Genomic DNA, 25,852 nt, shown 5'->3' on the forward strand with positions numbered 1-25,852 from the left:
TTCCTTTTGTATTCAGAAAAATTAAATTTAAAAAAATCCAACTATTAGGAAGACAATTATACAACATGGTAAATACATGAAAAACGAGAACTGTATACTTTTTACGTGAATTTTCTCAGTAACAATTTTAAAATGCTTTACCAAATCTCACTATTCAAAGTTTTACTGTTTTTACCATTCTGGCTACTTTTTAGTTCGTCAGTTGATGGTAGAAGGGAGATCTGGGGTTCTCTTGTGGCGCCAGCCATAACACTGACTGTAGAGAACCTCACATCATGCAACCTGACAACCAAGGACATTCTTCATCTGGGGCATGGAACCCCAAGACCAATCTCTCCCTCTGAGGTCTCTAACAGGTGTAAAAGCAGTATGTCCACCAGAGAAAGCAACTGACTTACTCCTGTGAGTGAAAAAGAGAGGCTGTCTCAGGATCAGCAGCCTAGGGCAAGGTAAGCCTGACCCGAGCTCGGCATCCACCAAGTTCCTTATGAGGGCCTAAAGAGGAGACATGCTGGACACCCCTCATTTCTAACTTTGTGGAGCTTGAACAGCAGGCCATGCAAGCTCCATGTACTCTGGGAGCAGCTCTGGCCCAGGGCTCTCTCTGGCTCCCACCCATGCCTCCAGTAACTGAGGGCCTGGACTACAAGGAGCCCTGCTGACATAGCAGGCAATAGGGCAAGAGTCAGACCAGCCTTGCACGCCAAGAACCAAGAGCTTTGTAAAACTCAATCTAGTTTCTACTTTGCCCCCAGCTGGTTCTGGCACTGGAGTCCTTACCCTTACCTGTGTCCACACTAAGTCCTGCTGTGGACACACACCGTTGGGCTCTAAGCGGGGGTGGGCTGTGCCCTTGAGGGCAGGGCATGACCCTGAAACCAAGGAGCCTCTGGAGAGCAGCACACTTTCTTCAAGCCTTAAACACCGTCTTCTGCCTCACAGAGCATATGAAGACGTGTCTGAAATGCAGTGGCAGTTGCCCAACAAGACGACCTTGGATAGAGAAGGTCCCCTGGCTGCACGCCGACCCCTCATCCTGAGGGGCACCAGCTGGTAAAAGATCCAGAGCCAAAAGGCACAGCAAAAACCACAAGTTATCTCTCTTCAGAAAAATCAGCTTTGACTAACAAGAACAGTGGTGGCAGCTGCAGGGGTAGGGTGGGGGGGCAAGTTATCACACTGATGATCTGAGTACCTAGCATGCCAACCACACCCTCCTGGGAAAGGTGCAGGCAGGCACGACTGACACAGAGCGGCCACCAGGCAGAGATGCTGATCAGGTTAAGTGAGTCAGAGCAGGGCAACCCAAGGATAAACAGCGTCTCTCAGGCTGGCTTACCCTTGCCAAATCCAGCAAACAACAAAATCAAAGAATTTCCAGGGCTGACACCCAGAGGGCACAGGCCAGGCAGACAAAGGCTATAGGACCTTCCAGTCCAGGACCAGGGAGGTGGGGGGGAAATCGCAGTTATCGGGCCTCCTCTCTCTGACCTTCTTTTGTGCTTGGGATAAAACTCCAGGTGATTTTCAATTGGCTGAGGACAACAACGACGGAAATTCTGCTCAAGCTGGAGGCAGTCAGAAAAAACTGGTTCATACCGGTATTGCAGAGAGCTGGGAACCATTGGGAAAGAATATGCCAGGAATGCAGCGTCCTCCTTTCCTGTAATTCACCCCCACCGCCCGCACCACCAGCAAACAGCAGCTGGTGCGCAGTTCTGCTCCCCCGCAGCTTGGCCAGACCCTCCCCTACAAGTTCCAGGCAGGAGGGGCAGGCACCTGCACTCAGGTGACTGCCCAGCCAAGGAGCCCACCCCAACAACCAGCAAGCCCCCTTCACCAGATCTGATCACTTGGTGACAGAAAATTGTTGGTTGCACAGTTTGCAAAACCTTTGCATTGCAACTTAAAGCAGGTAAAGTTTAATGAAGTCAGACCTAAAAAAAACCTGATTTTAAAAAGGCTGTGAAACATTATAAAGCAATTATACTCCAATTAAAAAAAAAAAAAAGGCTGTGACAGTGAAGGTCATTTTTCGGCTTGCAGGTTTCACCAGCTTTGGGACTCTGAGCCATGCTTCCTCTCCCTGCTGCACTGTTCCCCACCTCCCCCACACCTGACCTGGCTTCTGCATTCATTCAGTCGTCTGCACACCCCAGCCCACCCCCCACCCCTGCTGCCCAGGACACTCATCTCCGAGATGTGATGCGTGGCTTTGTCACTATCTGGAGAGGACTTCCCTTTGGATAATCACAGCCCTCATGTGTACACACCTCAGTTTGACACATTTATTTACCTGTGTGCCAGTTCTCTCTCCCTGGCAGCAGCCAGCTTCCCTCCTGCCAGAACCAAGTGTCTGCAGACCTGCTGCACGGACAGGTGACCATGAGGCTGAAGTGATGGGTTAGTGCGAGGCCCCTTTCCAAATGAAGAAACAGGTGACCATGAGGCTGAAGTGACAGGTCAGTGGGGGGCCTCTTCTCAAATGAAGAGACAGGTGACCACAAGGCTGAAGCGACAGGTCAGTGGGGTCCTCCTTCCAAATGAAGAGAGATCTTCAAGAAGAGGATGCCTGTGTGGCCCCACGTACCCCCTGCACCTAGAGCTTCACAGCCTTGATACCATGGAGGTGAGCAGTCCTGGCCCTCAGAGGAGCTGTGGGGCTGGCCACCCACCTCCTGTGAGTGGGTTCAAAGCCACCAACTTGTTGCTGAAACAATTTAAACCAAAACATGATAGATTTCAAGTACAAATAAGGATAACATTCTGGTTGAAATGAAACCAGAATTCTGTTTACTTTTCGATAACTAAAGGCATTTAATTGGAGTACATGAAGCTTTGTTTTCAAAAGCCCTCACTCCAGGTTTATGGAGCAGGTTTTATACTGCTCCATAAAACCTCCCAGACTTCTTACACAGGCCTCATGGGTTTCCCCTGAAGTCACCAGTCTTCTTCTCCCCTATTAGGGGGAGCTTGTCAAAGCTCCAAACACTTCTCTAACGTCTAAGGAAGTTGGTCCGGTGCCTGGCACATAGGAGGTGCTCAACATCCTGCCCAGTTAAGGTCAGACAGGACCAAGCCCCTTCACGTCCTGGTAGGTGTGGTATCACATGCAACATCAGGTGCACTGGCAGGGCTGGTGTGATGTGAGGTGCTGTGCTCAGTGGGGTATCAAAAATGGTGCTGGGGGTGTCAGCTGTGGTGCTGGGGCGGTTTCAGATGCAGTTACCTGGGATGCCCGGCACACTGTTTGGAGAGGTACTAGGTATGGTGTCAGGTATAACGCTAAGTGCTGTGCTCAGTGGGGTATCAGGTGCAGTGCTGGGCGTGGCGGCAGCTCTCAGGATGTGGCACGGCCAGAGTCCTCATCTCAGACAAGGTGCTGACCGCAGTGAGGGTGGCAGTGCTGACCAGGGGACACGCGCGGCAGCGGTTCAGTGGGGCAAGCAGACTTTGCCCTGTGGATTGTCAGCAGATTGTAAGAGCCTCGGGGCCAAGCTCCTGACTGTGAAGGTCACAACAGAGACTTGTTCACGAAGGGTTTGGTTTCAGAGGGGTCGCAAACACACTACCACGGGCCCTTTCCCCCACCTCAAAGGCTTTCCCATGTGTGTCAGATATGTGGGCCAGCGTGAGTGTGTGACCTCACAGGGCCACACACACGTTGAGCCCACCAGAGGGGGCCTGCCTGCTGTCTGCCCACTCATGGGGGACTGGGAGCCCCAGTCCTGCCCCTGCAGGCTGGGCGAGGGTGCAAGTCACTTTAGCTATCTGTGCCTGATTGCTTGCCTATAAAAGTACGGAGCACAGACTACTTAGGAGGACAGCCCTGTATTTGTGTAGCGTTTTACACCCTTAAAAAAAGCACCTGCAGGTATACTCATATTTGTTCAAGAAACTGATGATCAAAGCTTAACCCGTGTTACTAATGCTTCTTCTAGCTGCTCAATTCTGTGACTCTGCATTCTGGACCAACCAGACTGCTTTCTCTTGTCCAAAGTCCCCTTCTGATGCCAATCCTGCCGTCCCCTCCCTCACTACAGAACAATCCTCACTCACGTGTGCTAGGCACCCTGGTACGGAACATGATGTCACCTAATAGCCGCCACCACCCTGTGCTGGGCTCTCTGCCAAGGACCCTGACGTAAAACCGCCCTGGGGCAGTGGGTGCAGGAGCTTCTGGCCATCTCTTGGATCGACCAAACCCCAGGCTCAAAGGCCATCACAACTGATAAATGAATGACTGCCAGGTCTGGACGTCAGACCCCAGCACTGTCACAAACAACCGTTTCACTGTGTTCTGATGCTGACAATGCTTTTTAACTGCCACAAACATGAGATTCAGGGGAACAAGTGACCAGGGAAAACTCATGCATGGCCAAACAAGGGTTTGGCGGGTTCAGGCTAATTAAGTCAAATAAATGGACAGGCAGTGGCTCCAATACTTTGGACACCTGATGTGAAGACTTGACTCACTGGAAAAGACCCCGATGCTGGGAAAGATTGAAGGCAGAAGAAGGGGACGACAGAGGAGGAGATGGTTGGATGGCATCACTGACTTGATGGACATGAGTTTGAGTAAGCTCTGGGGGTTGGTGATGGACAGGGACCTGGTGTGCTGCAGTCCATGGGGTTGCAGAGTTGGGACACAAATGAGTGACTGAACTGAGTGGCTCCTGGGGCCACAGACGGTCACCCATGACTTGCTGGCCAACAGATATGGCTCCTCAAGGATCCCAGGGCCCTGGAGAGAGTGGGTGCCTCTCTGAGGCTGTCTCCCTCATCACCCCACACAGGGCTCCTCCAGCTTAGAAAGTGTACATTAATTCCTAAGCACCCAGCTTTCTGTGCACACCAGCCCAGCTACTGTATGGAGCCAAATGACTCGTGTCTCTGCACCGGGCAGTGTCTACCACCCTCCTGGTGTGCACCATCTGTGCTAACTGCTGGGCTCCATGCCTTTTCTGAAAACACCACATGTGACTGTCCTAACGTCCTGATGAGACAATGCCCAGGGTGAGGGGAAGAGGAGGCCCCTGGTGGACAGCCACAGGACCTTCACCAAAGGTTTGTGCTTCAGAGCTAAGCAGTCTTGAAAGCCATGCACAATGCTGGGCTTCAGACTCCTCCAACCAAGGCAGGCCTTGTTCAAACCATCCCTAGCTGAGGACAGGCAGAGCCATGCCCCGACCCAGCTCACTGCCCACCACCATGTCTAGGAGGAACCAGGATCTGGGCCTGCTAGACCTGTCACCACAGAACTATTTCTATAGTTAAAACCAGGGGCTCTGCTTGGGGATTCCTCAACCACAGAAGCCAAGTGAACTGTGCTTGACTAGAGCAACGCCGTGTTTTTTTAAAACCACAGTGTTACACAGGCAAGAGAACATCTCCAGACAAGTTCTAATATCTTCTCTCTGTATTCTGTGTTGGTAAAATGTCAATAAACACACAGGATTAGCAAAGAAAAGCCATCCTGGCTTAGCCCTAACTGCTGATAGGGGAATGATGCTTCCTGAGTTTCCGCCCCAGACTAAGGGTGGTGGCCCCATCGTATCATTATAGAAAGCACTGTGGTAAGCTGCCCAGTGGCCACACGTCCTCCCAGGTCCACACAAAGGCCCCCTGCAGTGGTTGTGAGGCTCCTTCATTGGAGGCATGTCCCTGGGGACTGACCTGAGATTTGTTTTGACCTCAGCCATGGGTGGGAGTGGCAGTGTGTAAGTTCCGGGTGGGGCATCCAAGGCCAGCAGGCTCTCCTCCCCTCCCCTCTCCTCTCAGAGATAAGCTGAGGCCTTGTGAGGCGGTCACTCAGGTCCCTGGATGACGGCAGGGCCTGGCAAATAGCTAGCACCAAACGCCAGATGTGAGGAGGTCCTTTGTGGGGCTGCAGCCTAGCTGAACCACAGCTGCAAGGGAGCTGGGAACCAAGAGAAAGACTTTGCTGGTGGTGTTCTGAGTTGTTAGCTTTTAGGGTTATTTATTTCATGAACACTCACAGGAACCAGATTTTTATTGCAGGAAAATATTATATGCAGGACATCTGTGACCACTCTCACGAGCAGTCTTCCTGGGATTCCTCAACAAGTGAGAGCCCATGCCCTCTGCCTGGCTGTCTGCAGCCAACAGTGCGTTCTGTCAACTCAGTGTTACAACTTCCAAGGGCAGCCATGTAGGACCACACACGCATCTGATCCCCCATGAGTCTAGTGGGCACCCGACCTGGAGGACCCAGCCCAGCCAAGCCAAGCCTTGGGCCCAGGGAGAACTGTGAGTCTGCGAGTCATGACCACTTAGAGACAAGGCCCTAAACTTACAACCTGCTCACAGACAGCAGAATCCAGAGCCTGGCAGACCCTCAGTGGGGCCTGGCACAGATGGAACAGGAAGAGCCAGTGGCCTAGAGGCTCTGAGCTGATGCTGATCACCAACCACCACAGCTCCTTTCTGGGAAAATCCCCAAAGGATCCCTCCCTCTGACAATGTTTCCTTCCTTCCTTCCTCAGAAAGGAGGGGCTGGGAGAGTGGCTGGGGTGGAGCTCGACGCTCCCTTCTCAAGAGCGGACCCAGCCCCAAGGATGACACTCCTTTCTTGCTTCTGATGTTCTCCTTCCCCTTGCGGTCACTCTGGACCCCTCTCTGCAGTTATCACTGCCATTTAAAAACCCACTATTTTTGCTTAGCATACAGTACGAAAGGGTAATCATTAAAAAGGCATGCTCCCAAAGATGCAGCATGCTTTTATTCCAAGTCTGCCCTCTTCTCGCCACAGGCTCAGCTCTGTCAGTGCCCGATGCCCTCACCTTCTTCCAACCGCCGAGGGGTCCATGCCCCCACAGCGCTTCACAAAATAAGCAAACACTCCTCTGCTTGACCCCTGGAGCCTCTCAACGCATGCTGCAGCTCAAACTTTTGGTTTTCACATGCTGCCTTTGGCTCCAGGCACCGAGCCCCGCAGGACCCTCTCCGGTGTTCACTGAGGGCCCCCCGACCCTCTGTCCCTCTGCAGTGCCTTTCCTGGGCACAGGCACACTGTCCCTGGTCAGGCCCCTTCCTTATCCTTCAAAGTTCAGTATGACTGGTGCTTCCCTTCAGAAGCCAGTGGGATTTACCCTGTGCTCTAACTGTGCTTTGCTTACAGAATTTTTACAGGCCTGCGAGCTAGAGGGCCCTGAATGCTCACACCTCCTGACAGCAACTCAGTCCTCCAAAAAACACTGTCACGAGCTGCAAACTGCCACACACGTAAAGTGAAGGTGCTGCTTCATGACCCCTACACCTTTCAAAGGTGCAAATTTTATTTCCCTGATCACATAAACAGAAATCCTTTAAGAGTAAAACACCATACTGGAGTTATATTCTTAGTGGTTAAGTTGATTTAACACAAAAAGTCACCAGGGTTGAGATTCCTCCTGATGTAGGAAGCTCAGTATGGAGAAACTTCAAAATGCAATTGAACAGCCTTGCTCACTGAAAGCCCATTAAGCATACCATGTGCATGTTTTCCTTCAAGGCCAGCAGAGAACTAGAGCGCACCATGGCTGTTTTTAAAGTGCAGCCAAGGCAGTTTCAAGCGGCAGGATGAAAAGGAATGGTGTCACCGCATACTGGGGACGACACATATCTGTTTCTGCTTTGCTTGTCTGGTTCAATTACAGAAAATTACAGGATTGTGTTTCATAAGCAGGGAAGAAAGGAGAACAGCGTGGGCCTGAAGGGCGGCATGGCAAAGCTCAAAGAGGTGGGACCGGGAGTCTGGAATTCGCACCTCGAGTCCTTACAGAGGTCCTGTTGTGACCATGCTTGACAAGAGAGCTGTTATTACACTCAGCAGCAGGCTGGCAAAAGGCAGGAGAGGAAATGGACTCAGTTAGCAGAGGAGGAAGACAGGCTTTCAGGAACTGGGCAGAGGTCACTCAGAAGGCCAGGCAGGGGAAGCAAGCTCTAATGGACAAAGGACAATGTGCCGGCACAATCAGAAGGGGCAGGGAGGGCACCACGGGGAGGAGAAGGCACAGGGCCTGAGCCTGGGTCCTCCCAGGCAGGGCTGACACCACATGATGCCTGTGGGTGGGGTCCTCTGAGGGTTCAGCAGCTCTCAATTACCTGTTTGTCTAAAACACTAACAAGAACAATATGGCTTTGACTCTGTATTTTAGATGTAATTAAAAATAAGACGTCACAATCTGACTTATCCCCAACACGGCCAAGACCTTAATGAGTGGGGGCTTTGGATGCTGACAGACCAAGCCCGGCTGAAGGTTCCTAAAGGTCATGTAGTGAGCTGCACTTGACAAGGTGTTTAATACTGAAGCACAGAGGCTGGACTGGAGAAGACGATGGGGAAAGAGATGGCTGTCCAGGAAAGGACCACACCAAAGGATAGGAAGACAAGAGTACAAAGGCAGATCCAGGGCCGATCAGGTAACTGGGCACAGAGGTGCAGGGAGTGCCCGGGGGCTTTGCACCCCTGAACTGCTCGATTACTACAAACATAAATTTCATAATTAGATATCTAGAAACAAAAGTCTTCTTTAAAAATAGGGATATGACAAAACTATAAAGTAAATTACAAAGTCAAAAATGAAATACAGACTGAGAATCAGACTACAGTATTAGAGAATTACCTTGCCAGTTTTGTTAGGTATGGTTAAGAAACCACTCCCTTGTTAGAGTCACTCAGGTACATTTATGACAGAAATAATAATGGTTTGAGATTTGCCTTAATAAACACAATTGGGAAGTATTTTACAAAACAAACCAACAAACAGAAAAATAAGTAGGGAAGGAATAGATTTTTAAGGACTGGGAAACTGTTGAGAGCTACTGAAGTTGGGCACTGCGTCTCCTCGTGGAGGTTCATTTTACACTCCTGTCAACTGGGGGGAAAAAGCACAATGTTAGAGTTATGAGTTATATTTTATTTGGAGCAAAATGAGGACTATAGCCAGGGAGTCAGTATTTCATATAGCGCTGAGAAACTCCTCCAAGGAGGTTGGGGGGTGGTCAGTATATTTGTAATTTTGGTGAAGGGAAGAGTATATGCAACCAAGCACTTATTTTTTTGCAGAAGGCTGATCTAATCTTGTGAAGGTTACTGCTAGTCACAAGGAGCAGATATCACTATGAAGGAATTTAGTGCTTTTCTAGATATGAGGAGATCAAAGAACTGGGTTCATAAAATCTTCCCTCGAAAATAATCTAACTACCTGAAGATCTGTCCTGCCAGTTCTTTCCGGAGCCCAGAGCGCCTGCTTTCTGACCTCCTCCTTGAACTCCTTTCAAGCAGTGTTGAAGGTTAGCGGCTGCAAAGGCTCATAATTTGATCTTTGGAAAGGTAGACAGCAAGTGCAAATTTGCAGCTGACACTCCTACTACATGTTAGAAAAGGTCATAAAAAGTTTAAGAAATAACAGGCGAGCAGAGAGGCAGAGATGCTAAATGTGTTCTGTTTCTGCTGAAAAAAGTCCAGTCCTAGCAGCTCCCCGTGAGCCCTCTGCAAATGAAGGGAAGAGCACAGCAACCGAACCAGCTCTCAGGCAGGGAGTCTGATAGGCCCCATCTGACACAGAAATGAGAGATCAGAAAGATGATCAATCCAAATCTTCAAAGCTAATTTTCTTTGTATCTCCGTATTTTTTTCTAATACAGACCAAAATAAAGCATTTTTAACAAAATCAACCATTTCCAAGATCTTTTGTGTGTCATAGATGCCTCTGAAAATCTGAGCAAAGCTCTGGAACGTCTCTATCAAAAAGTAAGCACACATCAGTTACTGGGCCTAATTCAACGTGGAGGGGTGATCAAGTCCACTTTGCTGGGAAGCCCGAGAAGGGGCACTGCCACTGTGAATGCCCACTGATTTACACCATCCTGCCCCTCTCCCTCTAGGATACACTGAGTCCCCTGGAGAACCTGACAACAGAAATCAGCAGATGAAATCTGGCCCAAAGATGCCAACCTGCAGGTATTCTCTTATTAAACTACAAAGTCCTTTTTGGAGATCCTTTCCCCACACCCCTGAAGAGTCTCGTGGAGCCCGAGGAACCAACCCTCACTCTAGACTCTTCCTCAGGAAGCTGCCTCAGTTTTGTCAGTAGGCCTCTCACTGTGCTGTCCTCTCTCAGGACAGATGGACTCCGTGACCATTCCACCCGGCCTGAGAGCCCCCAAGTGCTTCCCAGTCATCACATGCTACCTTTCTTGATGCTATGTGATAAAAATACTTTTCAAGAATTGGTAGGGGGGGGGGGGAAAGAATTAGTGGAGCAAAGAGCATTTTTAGGGTGGTGAAAATACTCTGTATAATATATTGTAATGGTGGTACATGTCATTATCTATTTGTTCAAAGCCACAAATGCATACCACCAAGAGTGAACCCTAATGTAGACTATGGGCTTTTGGTGATGATGACATCTCAGTGCAGGGTCATCAACTCTAACAAATGTTAAGTCTGGTGGGGAATGTTGATGGTGTGGGAGGTTCCATGTATAGGGGCAAGGAGTGAGTATATGGCAAATCTTTGTACCTACCCCCCAATTTTGCTGTAAACCTAAGAGTAAATCTTAAAAAAAAAATTTAAGCAATAATAACAATAATGATATTAACACAAATACTAATAATGGTGACAGTCACTGTGATGGTTTCAGCTCCACTTTTCAGAGCTCTACACAGCAGAGTGGTGTGCTTCTTCACTGCAACCCATTCCCGTGACGCAGGGCATCCATACTCGGACACCCCCAAGCCTAGATCCATATTATCTCGTAAGAGCTCATTCCAGTGTTATTCCCCCCTAAGCTGAACAGAACTTAAGAAAACTTGTTTGGTTCTACAAAGAGGTTATATCTGAGAAAAGGAAGGTGAGGGACAGCCTGGACACGAGACGAAAGTCTGATTCTAAAACCTCTGGGCTAAGTTTATTTGAAAGAGAACCTTGCAGCAACTGTCCTCAGAAACTGCTAATATCTGCCATCACCAGCAGGGCCAGTTTTATAGCGCACTTCTTTCTGGGTAGTCCACTTGTCTACCGTCTTGGGAGACACACCCCAGAGCTCCTCCCGTAGGAAACCAGGTTTCATCTTGCTCATGGAGCAATGCAGCGTCCATGTTGCCATGAAAACAGGGAAGGGAAAGACCTGGCCAGATGTCCTCCTTTGCCAGGCAAGAAGGTTCAGACCAAGAGGTGGCATTCCTGATAAAACAGGGCTGGAGGCTCCCTCAGTCACACAAACATATCCAATCCTAAATGTCACTAACACTGCAGGGTAAAGAGTAAAGTTTATACTCGAAGGCCTGACAGAAGCAGGCTGCTTCCTGAAGACAAGTCCCTAAAACTCACAAGGAAGGAAGAGGCCAGATCAACAGAGATGGCAGCCAGCCTCTGATGGGCACTTCCTCTGTGTAGATCCTGAGCACCTTGCATATACTGTCTCCTAAGATCTTCCCACACCCTGCAAATGGGCCACAAGGAGCTAAGCAGCTTGGGAACCCACCCTCCAGCACCTGCACTGGGCCAGCTGCCTGACCCGAAAGCCAAGAAACAGTTATCAAAACTCATAAATATCACTGGCCAAAAGGCTCTGAAGAAGTTCTGCCACCAAGCATGCTCTGTATCAAGTAAACACATGAAGGGAGAGGTTCTAAGGAACAGCCTCATACGTCAACATAGAAAAATTAGAAGAAGCCTTCACAGAATTTACTTTTAAATACAGGAGAGGGACATAAACATGCTGATCTAAAATGTCATTTGTAGAGAAATCTCATGAGATGGTTTTCAGGTGCTCCGAGGACAGTGGGATGGACGAGCTTCCTGAAGGTCCCTCCTTCCGTGTGCTTCCGCCATCCTGCAGCAGCCTTGGTGATGTCCTGGGAGTGGTGCAAGTGCTTCGTCACCCCTGTGGGGGTTTAACATTTTGGCTGTTCCGTGGAGCAAGGCCTTGAGCGCGCCGCACATGGAGAGAGGGAACTGCCCCTCCAGAGAAGGTGGTTCCTGCTGGGCCTGGGCCAACAGTTGAGTTGGGCTGATGCAAAGAACTCGAGTCGGTGGGGCTTCTAGCCGCCTGCCTAACTTCCTTCTTGAGGGTCCTCAGAACACATGCACTTACCTGGACGGCCAGCCACCACCGGCCAAGACTCCAAACACGAAGACACCTGCTCCTTTGAGCCTTACCTTGTGTACACTTTTGGGGTTTTCCAACCAAGCATAGTACATTTCCTCCACATAGTTCGAACTAGTCCCGCTGAGGAAAGGCTCTGCAGCAACGGGGGCAGTATAGCACCGTATCTGCCCAAACGTCCTAGCTGCTGCTGGTCTGTTTTGTGAAAATGTCTTCACAGTCTGGGAAGCCGTTAACGGCCTCAACTTAGCAGCACAAGTCCTTAAGTGAAACATTCTTGTCCTGAAGTCTCTCACGACTGTCTGCACCAAAAAAAAGGAAAGAGAAGTTAGAAAGTGCATTTTAGCAGACAAGGCTACTGGGGGGAAAACCTCTCAGACTCTGGCTGGAGGAGAAAGCGTCTGTAAATGCATGTGTGGCTGCGTGTTCTGCTTCAGAGAGCATGGCAGAGCGTGAAGTAGTCAAGTGGACCAACCTTCTACATACAGGGCCTGCACTCAATATGGGGAGGCAAGAGCACAGCTGCAGAGGTCATGGTCTTCACCTGCAACTTTTGATCTAGTTTGAGGGCTATGATATATCATGACGGGGTGCTTCCCTGATGGCTCAGCAGTAAAGGACCCGCCTGCAATGTAGAAGATGCAGATTCAATCCCGGAGTCAGGAATATCCCCTAGAGTAGGAAATGGCAACCCACTCTAGTATTTTTGCCTGGGAAATCCCATGGACAGAGGAGACTGGTAGATCCCTACAGTCCATGGGGGTCGCAAAGAATTAAGACATGACTAAGCACATGTAAGTTTATATGTTGTGTAAAACAACTATAGGAAAAGGCAACAAGGATGAATTAAGGATTAGGTTAGTATTAACTGCAAAAGGAGAAATACTTTCTAGTCTATCCGGAGATTACCGAGCCCTAACGGACTCTTGGTATTCTGGAGAACACAGAGACACTGGGAAAATATTTTTCTCACCCTCAAATAATTTATCTTTGAGCAGAAGAAAAAAATATACTAAAAATAATTACAGCAAAAGCACTGAGCACCTGAGAGACACAGAAAATACCAACAAAACTCCCTGCGAGAACCCACTTCTCCTAAGTGCGCCTTTCCAGCAGCCAGGAAAGTTTCGGGAAGGGCACAGACAATAGGGAGGACTTCGCTCTGAAGAGGAGGGGAAGGCAGGGATTCTACATATAAGAATCAGTAGGAAGAAAGATCAGACAGATGGAAAAGTCTGAAGAACACAGGGGAGGAGCAAGAACTGTCTTGGCTGGCAGGAGGAATGGACTAGCTGGACAGCCGCGTTTCCTAAAACTGGAGCCAGGAGAGGGCCAACAAGGGAGGCAGGGGGCTCTGCAAGACAAAGGCACGGACGAAACGACCACAGAAGAGTCTACCTACCTCACACTACTCTACACTCAGCAGCTTGACCTGTTAGGGCTCTTCCGAACCCACCAACTCCCTCAAGGCAGGCCTTAGCTCTTCTGGTTTATAGGTCACCTTTCTGAGTTTGTTTATATTTTCCCCAAGGTTGAATGGATCTTGAGTTTGATGGTCGTAATTTTACTAAATCTAATACATAACTTTAACTACACTCTCCACTTTACAAAAGCAGCTGATGCACCCACTAGACCATGAAAGAGTTTAGACTCTCTGGGTTGGGAAGATCCCCCGGAGGAGGACATGGAACCCACTCCAGTATTCTTCCTGGAGAATCCCCATGGGCAGAGGAGCCTGGTGGGGCTACAGTCCATAGGGTCGCACAGAGTTGGACATGAATGAAGTGACTAAGCAGCTGCAGCGGAGGGTCTTGAACCACTTCCAATCATGTGTAAGCATTCAGATGTCTCTGGAAGGGGACAAGGACACTGTGCTGCTTCTCTTCCCACAAAAATCCCAGCTGCCCAGTGGTCTCTTCCAGTCATAGCAAAAGAGGCTGGGGAAGGGAGGGGAGCCGCTGGGCACAAGTGAGGCTCTCCATAGCCCTCTGCCCTGGGAAGTGATGACTGATGGTCTAACAAACAGCTGGCCTTAAAGCAAGTGCCCTGGCTGTAAAGTGGGAATCACATCCCACCTCCACTCCTGCCTGAAGGAAATCCAAGCTCTGAGACAGGCTGAGAATTACCCAGAAATAAATGTTACTTAAACTATCCTCTACACCGTTTGTAAGAACCCCTTCTCTTGACCCAAATATGATCAAGATATGCATAAAGGACACTGGCCTGTTTGGCTGCTTGGAAAAGACAGGTCAGCAAAAGCAGAATTTAAAAGCTAAACAACAAACAAAAACTTCCCCTTAAAAATTAAATGCAATCTTTAGGATGCTATCTTAACTCCGTTTTAAACAAAAACCTTAAGTAACTTCAGTAGTTCTTCCTACTGCCAACTCTATTCCAATTTTCTCAGCTATTAAGTTTAAGGCAGACAAAAAGCTATCAAAGACACTGATGGCAAAAATACTGTTACCATTGCTTTCCACATTAATTAAAAAAAAAACAAACTCAGGCCGACACTCATCTTTTTCCTCCAGTGTCATTATTATCCAGGCAGCTTGAAATACTCTGAGTTGGAGTATTCTCCTAGAACACAGCAGTATCATCACCTCCATTAACAGTCATTATTCAGTTGCTGCAATACTCAATTAACAGGCATCACACTGACAAGTACAAAACTGTTCATTTCATCTCTTCTTCCTAAAGCAGTCCTTCCAATATGATACAGTAAACAAACCACGTTACCAAGTTATCTACAGTCATAAAATCTGACAAACAGCTCAGTGCTGCCCAGCACAATTACTAACAATCTTCAAACTTCCCTTAAGATGACTCATATGAGTCATAGGAAAACTTTGCCTTCAGCAGACAGCTCAACATCCCCCTGCCTCCACCCCAGGATGACCAGGAACAGCTGTTCCCTATCCGCAATCTGAGAGACCCACAGAGCAGACATCAGGTATACATTTCAGATTCTGGAAGGTTCAGATTCCATCCTTCCAATTCCAGAGTCAACATTAAGAACAGTGCATTTCTGGTAGGAATGCTGAACTGTTCAAACACTTTCATGAAAGCTTTGGGTTGTTAAAAAAGCCCAAGTGTTCTTCTGACTTGTGGTTGAGAACAATATTTCTACTTTGATAGGGGTGCCAAATATTCTTAGTGGGGAAAGAACAGTCTTTTCAACAGATGGTGCCAGGGCAACTGGAAATCCACATGTGAAGAAATGATTTTGGACCCCTGTCTTACACCATACACAAAATTAACTCAAAATGGATCAAAGACCTACATGCAAGAGCTGACACTGTGAGACTCTAAGAAAGTTTCTAACTTCCAAAATGGAGTAAATCTTCAGAACCTTGAGTCAAACAATGTGTCTTAGGACACCAAAAGTACAAACAACAACGACAAATTGGACTTCATCAAAATAAAAACTTCAGTGCTTCAAAGTGAAAGTCGCTCCGTCACATACAACTCTTTGTGACCCCATGGACTATACAGTCCATGGAATTCTCCAGGCCAAAATAGTGGAATGGGTAGCCTTTTCCTTCTCCAGGTGATATTCCCAACTCAGGGATCGAACACAGGTCTCCCGCATTGCAGGCGGATTCTCTACCAGCTGAGACACAAGGGAAGTGCTTAGTGCTTCAAAGGACACCATCAAAAAGGCAGTCTAAAAAGGAATACATGCAAATTATACAGCTAATAAGGTACATGCATGCAGAATATAAAGAACTCATGACTCAAAAATGTAAATATAACTATAATGAAAAGTAACCCAATAAAAAAACTGTCAAAGGATACAAATAGACATTTTTTCAAAGACACACAAACGATCAGTAAAAATGTTAAAGCATACCCAAAATCATAGTCATAAGGCAAAAAACTTTGCAAATCAAAATCACAACAAGATAGGACTTCAGGCCCACTAGACTGGATATAATCAATATAAGCAAGTGTTGGAGAAAACATGAAGAATTAGAACCCTCATAGAATCCAGGTGGGAGTGTAAACTGGTGCAGCCACTTTGGAAAACAGTTTCTTGAAAAGTTAAACATAGAATTACCATGTGGCTCAGCAACTCCACTCCTAGGTATAAAACCAAGAAAAACAAAACATATGTCCACACAAGCCCTTGTACATAGATGTTCACTGAGGCATTATTCATACTCGCCAAAAAGTGGAAAAACTCAGAATGTGATAGACCATACTATGTAATAGGATTAAGCAATAAAAAGGAATGAAATACCAATACACCCTGCAACACAGATGACCTCTGAATATATTAAGTGAAAACAGTCATTCACACACAAAAAACACAATATTGTATGACTTCATATATATGAAATGTTCAGAACAAGCAAATCAATACCGACATAAAGCCCAGGGTTGGGGGCAGTAAGGATCAGACAGGACTACTAACGGGTATGGGCTTTCTGCATTGACGGGTGGATTTTTTGAGCCACCAGGGAAGCCCAGATATGGGTTTTTTGGGGGAAGGGGGAGATGAAAATATTCTAAAACTAGATTATGCTGATGGCTTTACGACCTTATGGTATACTGTAAGACATTAAATTGTACAGTTTAAATGGGTGAATTATATGGTATATGAATTATACCTCAATAAAGTTTTCATTCTTTTATCTTTGTCAACAAATATGCCCAACCCTAAACTTTATTGATTCTTTTTTTGGCTACACAGAATGGCATGCGAGATCCTAGTTCCCCGACCAGGGATTGAACCTGGTGCCCCTCTCCACCTCCATGCAATAGAAGTGTGGAGCCCCAACTGCTGGACCACCAGGGAAACCCCTCAATAAAGTTGTTTTTTAAAAAGTCTGAGAAGAAACATGAATCTGTCAATATCAACAAAGTACACAAAGTGACACTCTTTGTAACCATTAATTTCAAGACAGAAGTATATAATATATACATTTGAGAAAAAGAACATTTAAAAAAAGGCAAAAACTAAAGCAAAATTTGTTTTTAAGGGTTAAGTGCTCTGCCCTTAGGAAAATAAAACAGAACTTTATCTGTGCCTGAACATTCCCCAGTTAGGCAGCACACACTTTACCCAAGGTCACCTCCCCATTCACAGGATGGGGAGATAAACTGACTTCTGACGTCTATGACCATCATGCTGGCTAGGCAGAGGAATAATTAGAGGTAAAAACAGCTTGGACAGTTTCTCAGGACATGAGTCTTTGAGGGAAAAGCACATGCATAGTTAAATGGTTGTTACCACTGTATGTTGCCTGAGAACCATTTTAAAAGAACAACTTACCTTGAAAGGTGGTGTTTTTTTGGGGGCGGGGGGCGTTTCAGACTCAAGATTCTCATAGCAAGTCAAGAAAACAATGCTTGCTACATACCCACGGCTATTACTCCAATATTCTAGCTTTAGCAGTAATACAAAGACATTAGGTATAGAGAGGGCACAAATACCAATTCTCTTTTACTGGCTGAGAATCTAAGGAGAATTCAACATCTTTCACCTGTGATGCCTCATCAAACAAACTGAGAGAGGGAGGTAGTGCAGGTTACTCTTAAACTGCAAAGGTATTCTGCCATCATTAGATGAAAGTGGTGGCTGAGCCTGCAGGGCAAGCAAAGCAGAATGGCCCTTACTATGCCAGCCTTAAATGTGTCACCTGATCCATGGTCAGTTTCCTCTGCCATAAAGTGAAGGGAACAATCAGTCCTGCTTTCTCAAAAATGAAAGAATTTTACACACTTTAAAAATACTTTTATGACTAAAGGACAATTTATCAGAAAAACAAAAAACCAACCAACCAGCCAAATAAACAAACAAAAAACAAGAAAAGCAACCCTACAGCTAATGCTTTCTCTTAAAAAAGCTGAAGTTTCCAAGGTAAACCTAAACAGAAGTAAACTTGGAGTGGGTAACTGACCAGACTGTTAGGAAGGACTTCCACCTCTGAACCAGGAACCCTAAACAAGCTTCAGTGCCCAGGCCTGAAGACTGAGCTGTCCTTCCCTAGACTGACACTGTTACCAGAGGTGCCCTGACTGCGGTGGTGCATAGTATAGGTAAGCTGGCATCTTTTAAAGGTGTTGGTTAAAGTACAAATTATTAAAATTTTATGAAAAGCAAGGGCAGTTGTCAATATTTATTAAAAACTTAAAAAGTATATACAGAACTTCTGTTTCCCACTACATGCAGCTAAAAATAAGAGATGTTTCATTAAAAAAAAACAAACAACACACAATTCTGAAAGGTGGAGAGGAGACAGACTTGGGAAGGGACCTTGGGACCCAGAAGGCTCAGAATTGAGTTCTCCTTTTCTTTTTGCCTCATATATTCCAGGCTAGGTGCTGAAGAAGTTGGCAACACAGAAATGCCAACTACTGTAGACTCAAAAAAAGCTGCAATGTAAGTCTGCCCTCTCAGGCCAGTGGACTGAGAATGGGGCAGTCTAGCAGGACAGAATTTTCAGACAATAACCACTCTACTGCAACCAAACCCACAGAAAACATGGTGGCCTGCTCCCACTCCACTTGGTAGTATCAGAGGAGATCAGCGACTTTCATCCCCACCAGTGACAATGACCCCCTCCCCCCCAGCAATATTAGTAGAGGCCAAGAGGGAGCCTAGATTTTACTGCTCAGCAGCACAAGGCAGGGTGGAATCTCCTTTTCCCAGGCAGGGTGGAATCACAAAGGTCTAACTGAGAAATTACACCCACACAGCAGTGACAAGGAATCCCTACCCACAGATACCAAGGAGGCCAGGTGAGGAGCCTCCACCTCCATCCAGTAACAACCAGGCAGCACCTCCTATCCCCTCAGCAGTGTCAGAAGCCTGTTCTGTTGTGCTCACCAACACTAAGATGACACACATTAGAATTATGTGGCAAAGTTGCAGAAGAGCCAGCATCAATATGCTTCCACAAGCAACTATGAACATGCTTGAAACAAATGAAAATAGCCCCAGTAAGGAAAGAAGATATAGAGATGAACCAAATGGAAACTTCAGAACTGAAAATTACAGTAACTAGCATAAAAAACCTGATAAATAAGTTAAACTAAAGAAAGAAGAAACAATGAACATGAACAAACATGAACAAAAGGAATTTCCCATTCTGAACAAGAGGAAATAGACTGGGGGAAAAAACCAGGGCCTCAGGGACATGGGACTATAATAAAAGACCTAATGCTGCATATAATGTCATCAGAGTCTCAGGAGGAGCAGAAAGGGGAAGGGGCTGAAAACATATTCAAAAAATAACGGCTGAAAGCTTTCCAAATCTAGCAGAAGACATAAACTTACAGATTCAATAAGCTGAGAGAACCCCAAACAAAATAAACCCAAAGAAATACATTCCACGGTACAGCATAAGCTTTTGAAAACTACAAACAACTGAAATAGTATATTTCTCACCAGAAACTATGGAGGCCAAGAGAAAATGGCACAATACTTTTCAAGTGCTGAAAGGAAATAATTGTTAATCCAGAGCCCTATATCCAGCAAAAACATCCTTCAGGAAAAAGGGGGGAAATAAAGATCTTAGATGAAGAAAAACTAAAAAAAAATCTGCTGGCAGATTTATCTTAAATGAATGGCTAAATGAAATCCTGTAAACAAAAAGTAAATGATAAAAGGGAAACTTGTAATATCATGAAGAAAGAAAGAACAAAAACAAAATATAGGTAAATATAATTTCCTTTCCTCTAGAATCTTGTAAATGATGTGTGATGGATGAAGCAAAAATTACAACACATCTGATGTGGTTCTAATGCTGTGTCTGTAGAGGAATTATTTAAGACAATTTTAAGTGGAGTAGGATAAAGTGATGCAAACAGAGATATGGTTTCCATATTTCACTCAAAATGATAAAATGATGACACTAGTAGACTGTGATAAATTATGTACATACAATGCAATACCTAAAAATCCACTAAAAAAGCTACACAGATACCCTAAAAAACACTACATATAATTAAAAGTGGAATTTAAAAATGAGTTCAAGTTAAAAAAAAAAAATGTGTTCAAGTAACCCACAAGGGGGCAAGAAAAAGAAAGCAGAGGAACAAAAAACAGAAAAGAAAATAAAGAATAAAATGGCAGACATAACTCCTAACATATCAATTATTACACTAAATGTAAGTGATCTAAATACACCAGTTAGAGACAGGCAGAATGGATAAAACAACAGGATCTGATAATATAAGAAATTTCAAATGTAACAATGCAGGAAGGCTGGAAGTGAAAGGATGAAAAATTATGTATCATACAAACATTAAGCAAACGAAAGCAGGAGTTTATTTCATCATCTAATAATAACACTATTATCAGACAAAATAGACATCAGAGCAAAGAAAATTACCAGAGATACTAATGACAAAAGATTAATCTACCAAAAAAATATAGCAGTCTTAAATATGTATGTACCAAACAACATAACTGCAAAATATGTGAATCAAACTAATAAAAGTGAATGGAGAAAAAAACAAATTTAAATTATAGTTGGAAACTTCAACTCTTTCAACAAGAAACAGAAAAGCTGGATATGAGGTCAGCAAGGAAACCAAGAAACTCAAAAGTACAAACTACTACAACTTATCCAGTTTGAAATAGCTATTCAACAAATTTCATGTGTAATTTAAAAGCTCCTGAGAAAGCAGACTCCAGGAAATTTCCTGGCATTCCAGTGGTTAGGACTCTTTACTTCCACTGCTGGGGGCATGGGTTCAATCCCTGGTTGGAAACTTAGATCCACATGTGGCAATGCCAAAAACAAAACAAACGAAAAACAATGCAATCTACCATACTGACAGGCTTGAAAAGAAAAACTGCATGCTCATATCAACAGATGCAGATAAGGCACTTGACAAAATTCAACCACCATGATAAAAATTCTCAGAAAACTAGGAATAAAGGGGAACTTTAACTTGATAGTAAGTCTCCACAAAAGCCTACAGCTAGTACATACTACTTAATGGTGAAAGAGTGACTGCACCTTTTAAAAACTGGAAGCAATGTAAGGATGTCTACTTTCATCCCTACTATTCAACATACTAGTAGCCAGTGCAATAAGCCAAAAAAAGAACTAAAAGAAAAAAAGGAAAAAAAAAAAAAAGGAACTAAAAGGCATACAGATCAGAAAGTAAGAAATAAAACTACTACTATTTGCAGATCACATAATCGATTTTCTATGTACAAAACTTTAAGGGACCTACAAAAACATTTATAGAATAAGTGAATTTGCAGGGATTCATAGGATACAAGATAAATATATAAAAACCAACTGCATCTCTACAAACTATCAAAGGACACAAGAAAAAGAACTTTAAAAAAGGCAACAGTATAAGTATAACAAAACATGTACAAGGCTTGTATGCTAAAAACTACAAAATACCAATGAATAAAAAAACCTAAATAAATGAGAGACATACCTTGTTCATGGACTGGAAGATTATCTCCAAATTGTTACACAACTCTAGCACAATTCCTATCAAAATCTCAGTAAGAATTTCTGTAGATAGAGGTAAGATTACGCTAAAAAATTTCTAGGCGAAGGCAAAGGAATTAGATTAGCTGAAACAACAGTAGTGGGAAGAACCAATTTACTTACTTTCAAAATTTATTATGTAGCTTCAATAATTATATTGTATGGTACTGACGGTGAGACAGACAAAAAGACTGATGAAACACAACAGAGAACTCTAAAACAGATCTGCACAAGCACAACCAACTGATATCTGGAAAAAATGTAAAAGCAATTCAATGGAGGAAGAACAGTCTTCTCAACAAATGCTGCTAGTTGGGTATCTACAGTGGAAGGAAAAAGAAAAAAGAGAGAAAGAATAAACGGAAAAGAAAAGAAAGGAATCACTCAAGCTAGAATTCACACCTTATATAGAAATCAACTTGAAGTGGATTATAAATTTAAATGTACAACACAAAACTATAAAAACTTATAGAGAAATATGTAAGAGAAACGAGAGCGAGGTGGTCTTTAACTTGCTACTAAAAGCACAACCCAGAAAAGACAAAGTTCATAAACAGGACTTGACCAAAATTTTAAAAGTTTTTGCTCTCCAAAAGATCCCATTAAGAAGATGAAGCTACAGACAGGAGAAAATATCTGCAAACCACATGTCCAACAAAGGACTAGAACGCTTAAGAAATTCTCAAAATAAAACATTAAAAACTGCAAATGATCCAATTACAAAATGGGCAAAAGATATGAATAGGTATTTCACTGAAGAGGCAAATAAACACATTCAGTATCACTAGCCAGGAGGGAAATGCAAATTAAAACCACAATCACTACACATCTATTAGGCTAAAAAATTTTTAATGGTATTAAATGCTACCAAGAATATGGAGTAAGTGGGTCACAAACACATTATTGGTGGGAATGTAAAAGAAGAGTCTGTAATAGAATGTAATAGAAAAGTCTGTCTACTTTAGAAAAAACTAAACATGAAACCACCCTATGACCTGGTGATTACACTCCTGGGAATTTTTCTCAGAGAAATGAAAACTTCTGTTCACATAAAAACCTGTATATATAACTCCATATAAGAGTGCTATGTGGGGCTGTTCAACACAAACATAATAATGTACTTTTGTGAATGAGAGCTGGCATGTCAAACGCATCCTCTAGAAAAATAACTGGTGTAATATTAAGACTTGTTTTCTAAAGTTGATACCGTGGGTTATTTTTGTGAACAGTCTGATGTTTGGGACCTTTTTTTTTTTTTTCTCAGAATAAAAAAGTCGTTATTAAACCAGGAATCTGAAGGAAAAAGAAACCCCCAAAACCTGTATATAAATGTTTGTAACAGCTTAACAGTCAACGAATGGAAACCACCCAGATGTCCTTCAATGACTGGAGACTTAAATCAACTATGGTACACCAATAGCCTGGTACATCAATAGCATCAAAAGCATAAAAACAAAACTACTGATATAGGCAACAACCTGCATGCATTTTCAGAGAATCACGCTTAGCGAAAAAAGCCAACCCTAAAAGGTTACATACTGTACGATTCTCGTTATGTAACATTCCTGACATGTCAAAATTATAGAAATGGAAAACAGATTTAGTGGTTGCCAGGAGCTGAGGAACTGCAGGCAGGATGGAAGTGGGTACAGCCATAACAAGATAACAGGAGGGACCCCTGGCATGACGGAAAGGTTCTCTATCTTGACTGTTAATCAGTGTCAATACCTGGTTGTGATTATAGTACTGAAGTTTTTGTAAAAATGTTATTTGAGAAAATGGGTAAAGCGACACTGGGATCTCTCTGTACTATTTGTTGTAATTGCATGTAATAGATTTGCATGTACAATTTCTCAAAATTACAAAATTCTAGAATAAATTTCTCAATAACTGTACAATTATTCCAAAATAAAACTATCTAAAAATTTTAAAGACAATGGTACAGTACTTTTCTCAAATGGGGCAGTAAGGAGTAAGACTAATTAAAAGCAGACCTGCTACATATCTTATATATCTATATCTATATATCCTGCATATATATTATGCAAGATACGCATATAGCATGGTAAATATTGCACTTTTAATAAGCTGTGTGTTCAAACTGAAATGAAATCAATAGAAATTAATGTATTTCTGAAATTAAAATTAGTCTTTAACTAAATTTTGGAGATGGCTGCATACTATGAATACACCACAAACTAGTGAATTGTATACTTGAAAGAGTGAACAGTATGGTACATGAATTATATCCCAATAAAGCTGTTAAAAGGAAAAAAAAAGTACTTGAAATGTGGAAAATGCTCTTCAAAATTTTACCAGGACACTCTAATCTTTCTTCAACTTTCTAAGATCAGCTAATTTGCAAAGCTAGAATAGTACTATACATTTTCAGACCGTGAGGGTCTTGCACAAAAAAACTTCAGTTTGACTACTGCACCTCTTGTCACAGTGCAAGCAAGACTTCATCCAGGCCATTTATCCTAAAGCTGCTCAGAGCAGTAAACCTGGGAGTCAGCCTCTAGTCCCCGCTTCAAAGTACAGGTAAAACAAAGAAGAGAAACCCCAGGACAAAACAGAGTTCACACCTCAGGTCTGAGTCAGCTCTCCTCGGTTATGGGTGAAGGGCAGAGAGAACAAGTTCTTGTCTCTACTCAGTGTCTCGCCACCAGTTTTCTACTAAGCTTCGGTACACGACTTACACTGACATCACCTAGCTTTGCGAAACGGAAAAGGTACACTAGTGTGTTCCTTGAGGAAACGCGCTTCATCTCAACATGAACTACCATATCCCTGGAAGAAAGAAGCGTACTGACTACAGTAGGGTACTGCAAGCTAGTCTACCCATTAAGGGTGTTGCCCCCAAAGAGTTCACAGAAGGATGGGTACTGTGGGTACTAAGCATGGAGGGATCCTGAGTATATGAGCACTAAGCAGGCATGCAGCAGAGTAACCCATCCATTAAGGGGTTAATGGATTAGAAGAGCACAGAGAATAGAAACGATGAGTGCTGAGTACAGTAAAGGTAACCGAGGATAGTGGAGGTACTAAGTGCTGGAGGGTAATTCACTCAAGGGTTCACCCAAGAAGAGCGCAGGGAGGATGGGTATGGGGGTACTGAATACACAGGATACTGTGGGGTAATCCGCTCCTCAAGGGCGTCACCCCAAGGAACATAGGAAGGATTAGTACGATGGGCACTGAAGACAGAGGGGTACTGCAGAATAATCTGTTCCTCAAGGGGTCGTCCCAGGGGCGAAGGGTCAGTCCGGACAGAAGCTGACCAGCGTCTTCGCGCTCTGGGAAAAACGAATGCCCACAAATCACAGCCGGTTCGTCAAGGGCGCGCCACCCTTCCAGCCATCCAGGCGGGGAGAGGACACAGCCTGACGACTCCCACGTGACGCCTCCTCGACCTTGGGGGTCACCCCGGCCGCTGCGCCTGTTCCCTCACATCCGCCGCGCAGCCCACCCCCCATGCCCGTCACAGCCAATGGCTTGCCGCTCCGCGCCCCGCGCGACCTGTGCGCACGCCCGCACCCGCCAATCTCCGCCCGCCAGGGGGCGACCCCGCATCATTGGCTGCCACATCCGTCTGTCAGGCTCCGTCCCACCCACCTCCCCCAGTCAACCCCGCTCCAGCCAGCTCCACTCCCTGTCACTGGGGCGGCGGCGACAACGAGGGCGCGGCGGCCTTGCCCCATGCCAAGACCCTCGCCGCCTGCCTGACCGGAGCGGAGCCTCCCAAATCCGGCTGGACCCGGCCGCCGCGCAAGCCTACCTGTCTCCGGCTCAGCTCCACCCGAATGAGGCGCCGACACCCCACTCCGGGGCACCAAACTCTCGGCCCCGCCTCAGCGTGTGGCGTCAGCACGCCGCCCCGCCCGGAGACGAGAGGGGCCGCCCCTACCTCGTGAGCGGAGTCTTGACGTCACAGAGCCGCGCCCACATCTCCTGTGGCTCGGCCTTGGGGCGTTAGCGTTAACTCCGAGGTTGTGGCTTGCTTTTGGCACGTCGGGTCCTGACCGGCTTGTACGACAGTTCTGAAAGGGGGTCTGCGTGTTGCTAAGTACTGTCTCCTGCAGTAGGCTGTCAGGAGTCCTTTGATGGAGAACTGACCTGGTATGTGATGTCAGAAACAAACCTTGGTCGGTAGTGCGCGCTCGAGGCGCCGCAGGCAGTGACCCGCGGAATGAGAACCAGGAAGTCCTAACGCTGACACTAGGTTTTCCCAAAGTAGGCAACGGGCTCGCGGGAGCCTTCACTTGGTGC

At 45.3% G+C, this 25,852-nt stretch overlaps 1 protein-coding gene across 2 annotated transcripts in view; it reads right to left on the bottom strand.

Moving 5' to 3' along the window:
- Positions 1-25,449, bottom strand: part of OGDH (oxoglutarate dehydrogenase) — a 66,427-nt gene extending 40,978 nt beyond the window's left edge. For both annotated transcript variants that reach the window (XM_052639024.1, XM_052639023.1), the window contains exons 1-2: positions 25,362-25,449; positions 12,170-12,418 (exon numbers count right to left, since the gene is read on the bottom strand). In XM_052639024.1, the coding sequence (XP_052494984.1) occupies positions 12,170-12,391 (222 nt within the window). In that variant the 5' untranslated portion in view covers positions 12,392-12,418; positions 25,362-25,449. The remainder of the gene's footprint in view (positions 1-12,169; positions 12,419-25,361) is intronic.
- Between the last annotated feature and the right edge of the window lie 403 nt (positions 25,450-25,852).

This window comes from Budorcas taxicolor, chromosome 4 (genome assembly GCF_023091745.1).
Source record: "Budorcas taxicolor isolate Tak-1 chromosome 4, Takin1.1, whole genome shotgun sequence".
Lineage (NCBI taxonomy): Eukaryota > Metazoa > Chordata > Mammalia > Artiodactyla > Bovidae > Budorcas > Budorcas taxicolor.